This window comes from Melospiza melodia, chromosome 6, assembly GCF_035770615.1.
Source record: "Melospiza melodia melodia isolate bMelMel2 chromosome 6, bMelMel2.pri, whole genome shotgun sequence".
Lineage (NCBI taxonomy): Eukaryota > Metazoa > Chordata > Aves > Passeriformes > Passerellidae > Melospiza > Melospiza melodia.
Window position 1 is genome coordinate 57771151 of NC_086199.1, and position 14113 is coordinate 57785263.

At 41.5% G+C, this 14113-nt stretch overlaps 1 protein-coding gene across 3 annotated transcripts in view; it reads left to right on the plus strand.

The window, feature by feature from the left end:
* Positions 1–14113, plus strand: part of DENND2B (DENN domain containing 2B) — a 152463-nt gene that overhangs the window by 101119 nt on the left and 37231 nt on the right. For all 3 annotated transcript variants that reach the window (XM_063158505.1, XM_063158504.1, XM_063158503.1), the window contains 5 exons: positions 5683–5831; positions 8879–9094; positions 11249–11345; positions 12276–12320; positions 13905–14089. In XM_063158505.1, coding sequence (XP_063014575.1) covers positions 5683–5831; positions 8879–9094; positions 11249–11345; positions 12276–12320; positions 13905–14089 — 692 coding nt within the window. The remainder of the gene's footprint in view (positions 1–5682; positions 5832–8878; positions 9095–11248; positions 11346–12275; positions 12321–13904; positions 14090–14113) is intronic.

Consider the following 14113-nt stretch of genomic DNA (forward strand, 5'->3'; position numbering starts at 1 on the left):
TGTAGCACATTTTAGTCTGTCATATTATCATCCTGTGACAAATCAGGGAGAAACTGGAATTGCTGGGCTGCTGTGAAGCTGAAGCAAACTTGGAGAGATTGCAACTCTGCCAGCAGTGCTGTGCTAGCTGCTTCCCTAAAGACATTTTGGGCTTTAAGTCAGACACCAGCAGATCTCTGGAGCTAGAATTGATGCAAAATGATGGTACAGGCAGTGATCACAGAATAATATATTCCTGTCTTATTCTGCACCCACAGTCTGCCAGTGACAGCCTAAAGAGAATGTGAGATTTTGGAAAGTGTAATAGTGTCAAGTTTAACAATAGACACTGTAGGGTAATGGCAGCCAGAGCACATTAAATCAAACAGTGTTCATATGGGCCTGTCAAAGAAAGGCCAAATACTTCAGCTGATCCTGTTGACAATCAGCCTGCTGCATTGTTGTTACATGGATTTCAGTTATTTTTAATAATCATCTTGTGTCCTATTTAGAATTCAGCTTTTCTCTGTGGAATCTATCTCATCACTATAGCATCCACTACAGCTTCTCGTGACAGTCTCTGTCAGCTTTACTGCCTGGCTTTTTAGTCAATGCTGCAGTTAGTAAAACAGAATAAAAGACCATGAGACTGCTCTCACAAATTCAGAGACTGTGCTGAAGGCAGCAGCAGGGTGACACCCCTGAAGTGCAGGCAGTTCAGGCAAGCTGCTGCTGTACTGTGCTTATCAGTTGCTTATCAGACATTTTCATGCACGTGATTTTGGACTGAGTGGTAAACAGGTGATTTCTAGGGGTGGAATTTCTTGTTCATTTATCAGCCATGTTAATTCTTTTCCCTTGTGCTTCATTATGGTTGCACTCTCAGCAGTCCCTGCAGAGACAGCAGGGAGCTGGAAGCATCTGCAGTGTTTCTTCTGCTGATTGCAAGGGCTAGAGGAGTTCAGGAAGCACAGGTTGTTGCCTACAGACTCCATGGAGCAGGGCCCAAAAGGCTGATTGCATTTTAGACTTGCCACTCTGCTTGTTGGGGATGCTGTACTGCTTTCCTGAGCTCGTGGCACTGAGTGGATGCACTGACTGACAAGTAATGGTCTGTAACTTGGTGCTGCTCAGCCAGAGCTTTTCCAAGCAGCTGTAAATGTGTGTTAGCTGTAACTTGAGATGGAAATAGTTCCTCTTTGTGCAGATTCCTGGGGTAAATTCCCCAGCTGAGATGCACAGTTGCAGCATCTCTGATATTGAAAAAGCTCATCTATGCACCAAAGAGCTAAGTTTGGACACTTTATGGGAGTGTGGAGATTTACTGGTTTTGATCCATTTGATCTGAACGTGCTCATAACCATCCCAATGGCCCAGTTTTCCTCCAGCACTGGTGGTGTGGATCTGTCCTGGTGTAATTTTATGACTGAATGAGCAGTGCACTTGCACTTCATTAGTGAGGTGATAACTGTCCCGGCCATGCAACTCCCAATTCAGACACTCAACTTCACACAAGTTTAGGAGCCCTTTTCTTTACTCTATACTTGCTGTTCCATTCTTCCTCTCTTCCTGGCAGTGCAAAAGGCTGGAGCTATAACCAGCACTCTGTGAATCACTTAATTCCTCTGATAATAGCTTCTCCCATCTAGAAAGAAATGATGCATTTCCCTGCTTTCTGCCATTTATAGAGAAGCGTCTGCCTGCTTCTTTTTTTTTTTCCTCTCAGCCTTACTTTTCACTCCTTTCTCAGCATGAGACAGGCTTGCTGAGTCTGCCTCTGCTTCCCATTTGCCACGTGTGAGAGGCTGAGCAGAGGAACACTGTGTGCTGCCTCAGGACCCAGTGGGGCTGACTCGCACCGGGCGTGAGGAACTGCAGCCCCTGCAGGAAACTCATCCATGCCTAAGCTCAAGGCTCCGCATCCCTCAGGACTCTTCTAAATATCCGTGGTTATTTCATCTTTTTTCTGTTGTTGCTTTTCTTTTCTCTCCCTGATGGAACATTCATTACATTGTCTGTGAGAGCTTCTGGAGATAAATGTCGTGTAGATAAATGCCCTGTGTTAACTCAGCACTTTGGTATGTAGAATCTGAGAAAACGGGAAACTTGGAAAAAATGCTTATAGAGGGAACTGATCTGGGAGTAGGGATGGTGATTAGAGACAGCATTTGCCAAAGACTTACTGTTTGTGATCATATGCATTCTGGGGGTATGATTCAGCTTCCTTTGAAGTCTGTGATAATCTGCTGTTGTCTTGTGTGGCTGTTGGATCAGCCTCATTAAGACAAGCCTGGCCTCTATACCACATAATGTTTCTCCTTTTGGCTTCCAATAGAGACATCCATATGGCAGGAACAAGGACGTTTCCCTGCTCTTTCATTGTCAATATGTTTCCCTTTTGCAGCAAATCCAAGCAGTGCAGCTTGCAAACATTTCTTGCCTGCAACTTGGGACTGGAGAAGTGGTGCTGCTGAGGAGAAAGCTGTGAACCTCTGTGCCAGCCAATTATATGGAAACTTTTCTTCTTGTTGTGCTGCAACACAGCAGGTTTTTTTGTGCTGCAACACCACCACAGGTCTCCCCAAGACCTCACTCCCATGTGGGACGTGCACCTGCTGGTGGCCACCACTTCCAAGGTGTTTCTCCCATGGAAGGGGGTCATTGTGCAGTCAGATGCAGTTAAATGCTGCTTTAAGGCAGTTCAGGGTATTTTTCAGCATTTTTAGGTTACTTGACATCTTTGATTCCTTGTCACTTCTACAGAAACCAGTCTGGCCTGCCTCTTTTTTGCATATCTGGTCTTTTGTGTGTCTCCCAGGGACAGCAGATACTAAGAAAGGGTGGCTGAAAATTGCTGAGGAGATCGTTTATTTGTCTGTCTCTTCTAGTTCACAACTTGAACCAAATACTTAATTTAAAACTCATGTCAGCAAAACCAGGTGGTTTCTGATGGATCAGACTATTTCATTATCAGAGATTTGGTGTAGAGGGAGATTCTTAAAAAAAAAAGTGTTGAGGTGTAATTGATCTCAAGGCATTATTTCAAAGTGAAAAAAACCACAAATTCTGAAATAATTTGGTTTCTTTTAAGCAAACGAGAGAAAGAATAGACACAGGAATTCTTGAACAGCAAACCAGTAATCTGCAGAAGCTCTCACAGCTTTAGGGGAAAGGGTTAAAATCCCTGTGGTGTCTCCTCTGACCTTCTCATTACACTGAAGAGGAATTTGGCCCAAGCTCTCTTTTGGTAGAGACTCTGACTCGGAAAAAAGCCTCTGCTCATGGTTCCTTGCTCCTCCCTCTTCTCTCATCCAAGACTTCTCTGGGCTCTTTCTATACTCAATATGTCAGGTCAATGTTATTTATGCTGAGTTTAACTGGGTTCAACCAATTCTGTTTTACATTCTGTTTTGGAAACAGAATCCCTCCAACATTTATAAATGCTTTACATTGTAAAAGGGGTTTTTTCACTGATGGGCTTGTTTCTTCCTGGGAGTTTGGATACTCTGTAGACCAATACAGTAACATTTGTTTTCACAAGGAAGTGCATGTTTGAGCCATGTCTCATGTAGCTGGGTATTTTGAAATCTATTTATCCATTCCAAAATGCTTGCTTGACCTATACTTGACTTGGGCTTACAAGAAATTTTATGACACTACTAGAGGCCAATCAGCTGGAAGTAACAGCATTTTGCAAATTTTACTCTTTATCATTGCTGTGATTACCATTTCTAGAGCTGTAGAGTCTGCAAGTAACAGAATCATGGCGTAAGATCTATTTTTTCTTCCCACAGGAAGAATCAACCACTTCTATAGTCCTCCATAGAATTACCTTTTTTTTAGGAATACATGTTGCTTAATATTTACCCTGCTCATTGCATTAATCAAAAGGGCTTTTTTCATGTACCCCACACACCTGAGGGTGTTCTTTCCATGTGGCATAAGCATTGGCTACAAGGATAGTGCAGCCTCTAGAATCAGATTCCCTCTGGATGAAATAATAAGCTGTGATTGCCAAGTCAAACATTCTTCAAGAGCAGCAGTGATTCAGGCTTCTAATTAGAACAAAGCTAAAACATTCACTCTTGGGCTTATGTTTGACTAGAAATCTTACTATGATGCACTACCAAAGCAAAAGTGTATTTTTATTTGTATTGTGAATATGTGAACTTGCTCAGCAAAACTTCTTGTGTCTGTAATTGATGAACCAAGCAGTCTCAAGCTTCCAGGCTCAACAATCAAGTAGAAAGCACAAACTGCTTTTGTTTTCTTTTGTACAATAAGGAAATTTAGTCTGCCTAGAACAAACATAGCTGGTAGTCACACAGACTGTGTTACCCCAGGCCTTGCTCTCCCTGAAAACACCTATGCCCAGCTGTCATCTCCTTCAACACTCTGAATATTCACACTGTGAATATTTTCTGTAACACTGGAATAATGAACCATGCTGCAGCTTTCTGTCCTCAGTTCTCAATTGTATTTCTTATATTAGATAGCTTGTATTGCAATACACATATAGTACTAAACCCATAGGTTTTTAAGCCATCTTTAGGTATAAAACCAAAAGTAAGTAGCTTTAAAAGCTTTTAACTTCCTGCTTATTTCTTGACAATTCAAATCTTGAATTTGAGTAGGTCAATTTTTAATTGAGATGATTTTCTTTTCAAGATGGTTGGAAAACTGGAATGACTGTGTTTGAAAAACCTGGAGTTCTAGATCAGTTGCTGATTATAACTGTCTGAAAAAATACATGCAAAATGTTCGTGTTATTGATGGCACTCATTCATCTTCAAACTACTTTGTTCAGTGAGAGGTCTGCTAAGTTCAGGAGTTTTGAGAACCTGGTGGGTATAGGATCTCATTTAAATATGGACTATAAATTTTGGTTCTGGTTTTCAAATGGTAAAATTTAATGGGGTATGCTTTTTAATTTTTCATTTAAGTATTATTTAGTGGTTAATTAGTTAAGCCTCTATATATAACTAGCAGGATGATTTTCTTTCTGGGAGACAGGAATTTGACATAACTTTAAATGAATAGCTGCCTAATTTGAAGACAGGATATATTTTAAAGAACACTGAGGATGCAGGATGGCTGGGACAGAAATTCTCGTTTTGCCTTTTCAATCTTGTCTCTTAGCACTGCTGAGCTGGAGCATTCATTCTTTCTTTGCCATCTCTCAGGAGAAGACAAAAATGAAGGTTGCATCAAATAAGAATTGTCTTATTGTGTGTAAGGGTGGTGTGTTGAGCACAGTTATTTATTGGTCTTCATTTCACCCCCTGTGAGTGGCTGTTAGGGATTTATAAAATCTACGATACACTTTTAAGAAGTTAAGTGCCTTAGCTTTTATACATCAATAAATTTTCCGCAGCTGCGGATGCTCAGAAGCACATCTTGTGAAATCTTCACATTTTAGTTAAAAAAAAAAAAAAAGGGGGACAGTAAAAAAATCCAAAGAAACTTGTCGAGCTCATAGCCAAGTTCTTCTCCAAATACTTCCAGCTGCAGCTAGAGGGATGAGTCATGCTGAAAGCTGAGGAGCTTTTCTAAAAGCCTTGGTTCACATGATTTTTATTTTTTTTTTCTAATTTTACATTCCTGTCTGTTTTTCTTTCCTTAAAAAAAAAAAAAAACCAAAAAAAACAAAAAAAAAACAAAAAAAAAAAAACAAACCCAAAAAACCCAAACCCAAACGTGCAGGCGAGTCACCCAAGGAAAACCCGTACGAGGATGTGGAGCTGAAAGGCCGTCACGGGGGGCGAAAGTCGCATCAGCTGTCGGAGAACTCGCTAGACTCCCTGCACAGGATGTGGACGCCGCAGAGCAGGAAATACACGGCACCTCCGCAGGTAAAGCCGGGCTGCTGGCTCCGAGCCGCTCCCGCACGGCCCCGGGCAGCGGCGCAGCGAGGGCGGCTCTGGAGCCGGGGCAGCCTCCGGCAGCGCCGCTCCGCTCCCGGGCTGCCCCGGCCTCGCTGCGCCCTGCACAGCCCCAGCTCTGCTGGTTTGCAGCCGAGCCCGCACCCACGTTAACTCCTGGTGCGGCTGCACCTCTTGGGAAGGGCCTGCGCTGCCGGGCAGGGACAGCAGGGGAGAGGGCAGCTGCTGGCTTTGTCCCTGTGTTGTTACGCGAGGCCCCTGCTCGTGGGGAGTTGGTAGCGTGAAAAACGCCAATCACTTGTTTTTAATATTTTAAAAGTTTAATAGTAATAAAATGGTCGTAAAAATTAGAGTAATAATAATTTGGACAATTTGAATTAGGACAATATGAGACAATAGAGACAAAGAGTTACGGACAGTCCGGGTATCTTTTCTGGGCAGCAGGAGCCCGAAAAAGGACACCCATTAACAAAGGATTAACCCTTTAAAGCAATAGCCTGTTGCATATTCATACACTTCATACATGACGCATAAATTCCATTCAAATACAGGATTCTGTCCGGTCATCGCCAGCTTCATTCTCTGAATCCTAACAGTGCCTTCGAGGCGGGAAGAAGTTAATTTCTTCTGATAAGAGGGCAATAAATTCTTTTTCCCTGAAAGATTTAGGTGTCCTGTGGCTGCCATCTCCCTGCAAATCCTTTCTTCACAAAAAAAGTATACTACATAGCATAGTTTCTATTTTAACATTTTTATAACCTAAAACTATATTTAACGCAGTATTAAGAGAATTAATACAGCATTACTTTCTAACACAAAACATATAATATTAATTTTAATGTTTGCGAAAAGCCAATCATAAAATGCATGCATTTTTCACAGTAGTGTGGCATATTTAGTGTAAGAATTCCAGGTAAAAGCCCTGACTAAATACATGAATAATAAAATAGTCAGAAAAACCTGAGTGTCTGCAGTTAACAAGTGTGTATAAATTGTGTTTATAGCATAAAAAGAAAGATGAGGAACTCTGCGCAGACTTTCAATTTGTGATGAATTTTCCAAAGTAAGCCTGGTTTTTTGTGAACACCATGAAATACCAGGTTGCTTTGTTATTTATGGGATCACTATGTTCATAAGGAAAAATATAAATCTCAACACATAATTTTGAGATTCAAAGCACCCTTTTAAAGGAACTTCACTGTACACTCAACAGAAAACTCACAGTTGAACAAAAGGTCACAACAATGTACATTTTTGTCCTGTAAAGAGACCTAGAAAGAAAACTGAATGCATTTTCTTTCACTTGCTTTGTGTGCATGCAAGCATCACAATCCAAAAGAAGCATCACCAGGATTCTTGGTGTGCTCCTAGCACATCCCCTGTAAACCATGAGTGACCTCTGCAAAGCTGCTGCAAAAGGAACAAGTGGAGGGTAGTAATCAGCCAGAGAAAGGAGAAACAGGTACTGCAGTCATGAGGATAATAGGGAACACATCCATAGGAAGATACTGGCCAGTGTTCTCTAAGAGAGGGTTACCAAACAATTTACAGATTTAAGTGCCTTCTGTTAAGTTTTTCAGTAAATAAGAGTTTTCTGGTACCCTTTGCAGCAGGACTGGCTTTGTTCTGGCAGCTTCTTTTTGAAATGCTGCTGGGAGTGCCCTGACAGGGGTCAGTCCTGCCACAATTGCACTGTCATTGTGCTGATATTTAAAATGAAGAGACACTAAGAGCGGGTCAGCTTTGGGCTGGGTAATTCTCCAATGACCAGAAATAGAAAAGTGAATTTCCTGAAGAATGGTAGCTTTGGCAATGGTTTATCACCCAGTTTTTCCATCATAGCAACAAAGCTGGGTTAGCAACATGACTTTTCAGTCATGGATGAAGATAAACAAGATGGAAGAGATCAGAAGGTCAGCAAGCTTCCAACAATCATCTCCAAAAGGAATTCCTTTCAATAAAGGATAGACTGCCATCAGTTTTCCTGGAGTGCTAACCTGTGGTATGCAGTGACCTCTGAGACACTGGTGTTGTGGTCATTTTGAAACCCTGTCTCTTTTCCCACTGATTATTTTCAGTTTTTGAAGTCATCAGGTATGAATGTTTTATGGTGACATTGTATTTGTGTTGCAACCCCTCTCCACAGAAACACCTGTGCTTAATTCCAGGTGGGATGGCACTGCAATCAGTCAGCCAATAAATGGGACATTTATTGCTGCAGGTTTATAGCTTTTAACAGAGCTGATAGAATGTCAGTAAATGACAGATACTTGACACAATAATACTTTTTCCTGGATGTGCTGGGGAAGCTTCTTTACAGTGTTTAGGTTTGAGAGGAGAAGGAGAGACCTGGAGCTGGGCAGAGCTGCTCCTAGGACTGCTCTAAAAGACCCCCAGTTTTTAAAAGACAGATGTTTCCTGGTGCTTAATCCTTCTGTGAGATTTCCCCTTTGCCCTGTAGCGATAACAATTTAGTGTTTTAAAGGGAATTTTTTGGCAATTTAGGGAGAGTTTTAGCTGCACCTTTGCTCATGGTCAGGTCTTAAAACTTCTTAATACCATGAAAATAGAACAAGCTTGATTTTTCTACATTATTTTTTCTTGGCTAAAATAGCATGAATTTGCCGTTTTAGTTATTACTTTTGCTCTGAATTAATATTACAATGATTTGTGTAATTACTCATTATTTTCACCACTGCAAGTTAGAGGAATGGACCAAGCCTGTTGGGTTAGGTCAGCCCAAGCTTTCAGCCAAGCCTTCAAGTTAGATTTTAGGGCTCACAGAACTGAGGGGATGTGGGTGCCTGGAAATATAGCAGGTCACAAATGGTGTTGTTCTCTTTGAACTGTTAAGTCTTGGAGGCTGACCCCTGTCCCTTCACTGTGACTGTGGCACACATCCCGTGGAGTGTGGGATGTGTGGGGGTCCCTGGTGTGGTTGGACAGAGAGCGTGCCACCAGGGGCCCCAGGTTGCTGGAATATTAGGGCAGAGCTCAAGCTGCGCTTGTCCCTGCAGCTGCCCTTGAAGGTCAGCAGCCACTCCATGCGCGTGGGGAACTGGTCGGAGCGGAAGAGCCACCGCCTGCCGCGGCTGCCCAAGCGGCACAGCCACGATGACATGCTGCTGCTGGCCCAGCTGGGCATCCCCTCGTCACCCTCCAGCCTCACCGAGGACAGCCTGAGCACCGCCAGCGAGCTGCTGTCCTCGCGCCGCGCCAGGAGGATCCCAAAGGTACCCACGGGGGGCTCAGCCTGTGCTCAGCAGAGGGCACCTGGCTGTGAGAGTGGGGCATTGCTGGGCACCTGCTGAGGCTGATCTTCTCTGTGCCACGGTCAGGATTAAGTGCTCAAAGTGATATTTCTTGTTGGGACTCAGGTGTTTATTAGTTCTTATCTATATCACAGTCTCACAGAGCGTGAGTTCTACAGCACTTCACTCTAACAAACTAAAAAATGGAGCTGTATATCTCTCTCTACAAGGCTTTTTTAAGGACAAACTGTCCAATTAAGAAAGGACACCTAAATTATTTTTACTTTTAACCCAATAACCAACTACCCACGGCCTGTAACAAGGACTTTTTTATCCAATTGCACAAAACCACCCAAACCCATGAAGAGGAAGGTGAAAGAAGGACCAGTCTCTGCCCTAAAACCTCTATTTTCTTTACATATATTAATATATTCTAAAACTTTAACTTTTCTTCCATGTGATATTACAAACTTCTATTTAAACTACACATCCATAATCCCAGTTCTATTAATCAATTTTGGAAGCATTCTCTATAGCCTCAGGTCAATTGCAGTGTTCTCTTGGGGGTCAGTGCCTGTCAGCACAAAAAATCCAAAATTCTCCAGGGTTCTCCAGTAACCAGGGTTCTAACAGCCAACCTTAACAACAGCCACCACTGAAAGCTCTTTTTGTACCCTAAAGGAAATTTAGATCAAAGTCCCTTCCCTAGAAGGGATAACTTCCCAATGCTCCAAGAGGAGCAAACATCTGATGGCCATCTTTGCACAGAATTGATTTTAAAGCAGTTCTGCTTTCCACACTCTTCTTTAAGATCTGTGGACCAGAGCATTGCTGTGCATATAACTTTAAGATTTTGAATGGGTGATGGCCAAGCAATTATTATTTATAATATGAAGCAACATCTGAAGTGGTTTATTTCCCCATCATTTGTTTCCAGGAAAATAACTAATTGGCCTAATAAGTTTCCCTTCATTTACTCACAGCTGACCCCATCCTGATAATCATGCTGTCTTGATTGATTTGAAGTAAAACTTAATTTTTCATTTTTTAAGGAGTTTTTCGATTCAAAATGGAATGTGAGAAAAGCCACAAGACAACAACCAAAAAACCAACAATACAACAGCAACAGAGAGGGGGAGAACTGCCAATGTGCTTCATTTTGGCTTGTGAACAAAGTTGATTTTTACTGTGTATTCAACTCTTTCCTGTTCTTATTAAAGAGCATATTTTAAAGTGCATGGCTATAAATACTGCGAGTAGAGGGAGATTTTTATGTTTCTGTGAATTTGTTGGAAATTCTGTTTAAGGACGTAATTAATCCTACATCCTTAATATTTACTGTATTTTTACTTTCTTGGAATATATTGTTATACTTCATCAATGGGCACACATCTCTGGAGGAAATCATAGGGTAGTAACCCTAACAGAGTAACTTACTACCTGATTTTGAGTAAAACTTGGAAAGATTGGCTATTAATTTTGCACCCATTTTTTTTAATTGAAGGGACAGATAATCTCCCTATGTGAAATTCTGATTTCATCATATGAATGTTCACAAATTTATTGCAATTCTTGTGATAATTTCTGTTGTCTTACTACTTTACCTTTCAGGATCACGTATTCCTGGCGAATATAATTTTTTTTAAATTGACATAGTGTTAGGTATTAGAGGGAAAACCTAAAAAGATTTTGTTTCAGTCTGTGCTCTGTTACTGCCCTTCTGCTGTGTCTATAGGAAATTGCATCCTTTCTCTCAGTTTATTTCTCTCTGTAAGCTGAGGTGAAACAGCTTTTGCAAACTATATTATAATTCTATGAAGAAATCTACTGTGGAATTAAATATACTATTCCTGACCTATAAAACATCATGAAGATTAATTGCTATATATTTGTGACTCTCCCATAGTTATAATATCCTGTTTAATGTTGAATTCTTAGTAATCCCAGCCTCTTGCTGAAGACAATAAACACAAGTAATCTCATTAATATTTCCCATAATCTCAGATATTTTTGGGGCAGACAGTTATTATCTGCATTAGCTGGTCTATCATCCATGTTTTGTTTGAATACATTAATAAAAGTCTCCTGGCAGAAAAATGTTTATCCTTACTGATTCCTCATTTTCTTATTTTGCAGCTTGTCCAAAGAATCAATTCCATCTACAGTGCAAAAAGAGGGAAAAAACGACTGAAGAAACTTTCTATGTCCAATATTGAGACAGCATCCCTACGAGGTATGGTGCCAGTGCCAGGTTAAGTGAATCATTTGGATGCTGCAGGATTAATCAATTTCCTTCTTTCCTCCTCATCTACCCTGGACTCCACCTAGTTTAGAACTTTTTTCTGTGAACAATGATAATTTTCTCTATACAAGAGGAGAAAATGGGGATGAGCTAAAAAGAAATGAGATTCTCAGTATTGTGTATCCTGTTAATCTCATGGTCAGCTCTTACTGACTTACCCAGCTTCTTCTTTAGTCCACATTTACTGTAAGTTTTGACCAAAATTTGCAGTTTTGACCCTGGAGTTCTCTCATGATTTTTCCTGGTACTCACAGTGTGTAACTCACCCTGTGCTTCAGAATTCTTCTGGAAAGGAAAATTCAGGCCCTGTTTGTAGTAAGAATACAATAGGGCTTTAATCAAGAACCCCTCAGTAACACATCTTGTCATAAGGTTACTTTTGCCTCTTAACTCTAACTCAGTTTGGTGACTTCTGGTGATTGGGAATGTTGCCCAGGCAGATAAAGTTCATAAAGCTTACTTTGACTTCTCAAGTGCTGCATAACTTAAGAAAAAAAAAATAAAATTGAAACCTGAAAACAAGAAGGGAGAGGGTTAAGACCTATTTTCCAAATGTCACTTTTGCAGCTCAGCATAGATGGGGATTCAGTGCAAACAGTTGCTGTAATGGAGAATGAATTTTGCCCTTTCATCAAAATGAAGTTCTTACTCTCAAGCAATATAGAAACTGAATCCAAGGAAAACACAATCCAAGGAGTCATTCAAACTGTTTATTTCAAGATATTTTAAGCCTGAGGAGAAGTGCATGTGTGTATCAAAAGGCTCAGAGATGTGAGATAGGATTTTTCCCAGTTGCAGCAGAGTGAGCTGAGTTTGTTTGCTCTGGTTTTGCATTAACTGATGCCTCTGTGTCCTCTGCAGATGAGAACAGTGAGAGTGAGAGTGACTCAGATGACAGGTTTAAAGGTAAGGGATCAGCCTTCATTGACTTCTAGTTAGCCCCTGTCCCTGACCCTATCAATGTGTGTTCTGCTGCTGCTGCACATTGTTCCTGTCCATGGCCTATATTCTCTATAGTTTCCTAACTCCATTGCTGCAGAGCTCCCAAAGTTCCAACACAGGAGCATGAAGGTGGAAAGCAAGGACAAAATGGGCTATGAAGATCTAACAAGGATTTGGCAACTGTGTCACTTAATGAAGAACAGAACCTTTGATAGATTGGTTTTGTCAGCCACTTCAGAGATGCTGATCTATTCCAGACTGACTGCTGGGTGCAGGCTTAGAGGGATGGGACTGGATAAAGGTGCTCCTTTCTTATTCATATGCTGCTTTCAGTATTTACTGCTCACTGCTGTTGGAGGCAAGGGTCTGGGTCTGATCCAACATTGCGGTTCTGAGACTCTTTTATAAGGCTGCAGTCTCCAAATTGTAGAAATTCCTTTATCAGCACCTGCACAAACTCTGCCTGAGCCAGGCCACTAAATTAGTCTCTCCTGTTCCTCATACAGAAAGAAGTCTATAAAAAAGTTGAAGACGGCAGCAATGGATTTCATTACTACAAACCCATCATGCTGTCAGTAGGCAAGGGGTAAAAAAGACTAGGGTGTGGAGCTATTATAAGATATGGGGTAATCATCCATGTCTACCTACTGCAGATGACACCTGCTTGCTGTACATGCAGCAAAACTTTCTGAAAAACATTGTCTTAGGGTAGCAGATTTGTGGCAGATAAGTGGTGGTATGACCATCCAAAACAGGCTGTATGCAACATTGTACAGTGATGTGGGGAAAATGCCTCCTTGCTCCTTTGTCTACCTGTACCAACCCCAAAGCACTTGCAGTTCTGTTTCTCTTTGTGTCAGAAAATAGAGGGTTTTTTTTTGGCATACCAGAACTGGTAGTGATGTTAATGACCAGTCCTCCATAGGTATCAAGGAACAAGTCACTGGATCAAGGCACATCTTTGCCTTCATGAATGACCATGAATTTAAGATCATCCCCCAGCTGAATTAGCACTAACAAAGCAACCCACAGGAGGCAATTGGCACATCTTTCCTTTCCTCCCTGTCCCTCTTCCCTGGAGTTTATTCCATGGCTTGCCTTACGTGGTGTGTAGCAAAAAGCTGTGCTGTGTAGGGACAGGGCACAGAACTGTTTTTCACTGGGGTAAACCAGGCCTCAGATGTGTCACTCTGGAGGCCCCAGTGCATTTGCACAACCACATAAGGGTTTATCATCCAGTCTTATGTGTGAAGAAAAGCCAGACCTTTGCCAGGGTACCAGTTATGAACTGCAAATTATTTCAGTGACTGAGTGTTGCATAACTTCAGTACTTGGAGAGAGTTGAGAGTTTTGATTTATGGGTGCAATTAGTGAGGGAGACTACAGGTTTGATAACTAGAAGGTTTGCTTTTGAAAGGAGAACATGCTTGGAATAATACTCTGGCAAATTGAAAGTGCTTTTTGAATGGCTGTGGCTTACACAAACACATTGCAGTCTCAGGTAATGATCTGTCTCTTTTTTTATTCCCTTTTCTTTTTAAATGGCAGCTCACACCCAGCGCCTTATGCACATCCAGTCAATGCTGAAGAGGGCTCCAAGCTATCGAACCCTGGAGCTGGAGCTGATTGAGTGGCAGGAGCGGGAGTTATTTGAGTATTTTGTGGTAGTGTCCCTGAAAAAGAAGCCCTCTAAAAACACTTACCTCCCAGAAGTGACATACCAGTTTCCCAAGGTAAAAGAAAAATTCCTATGTACA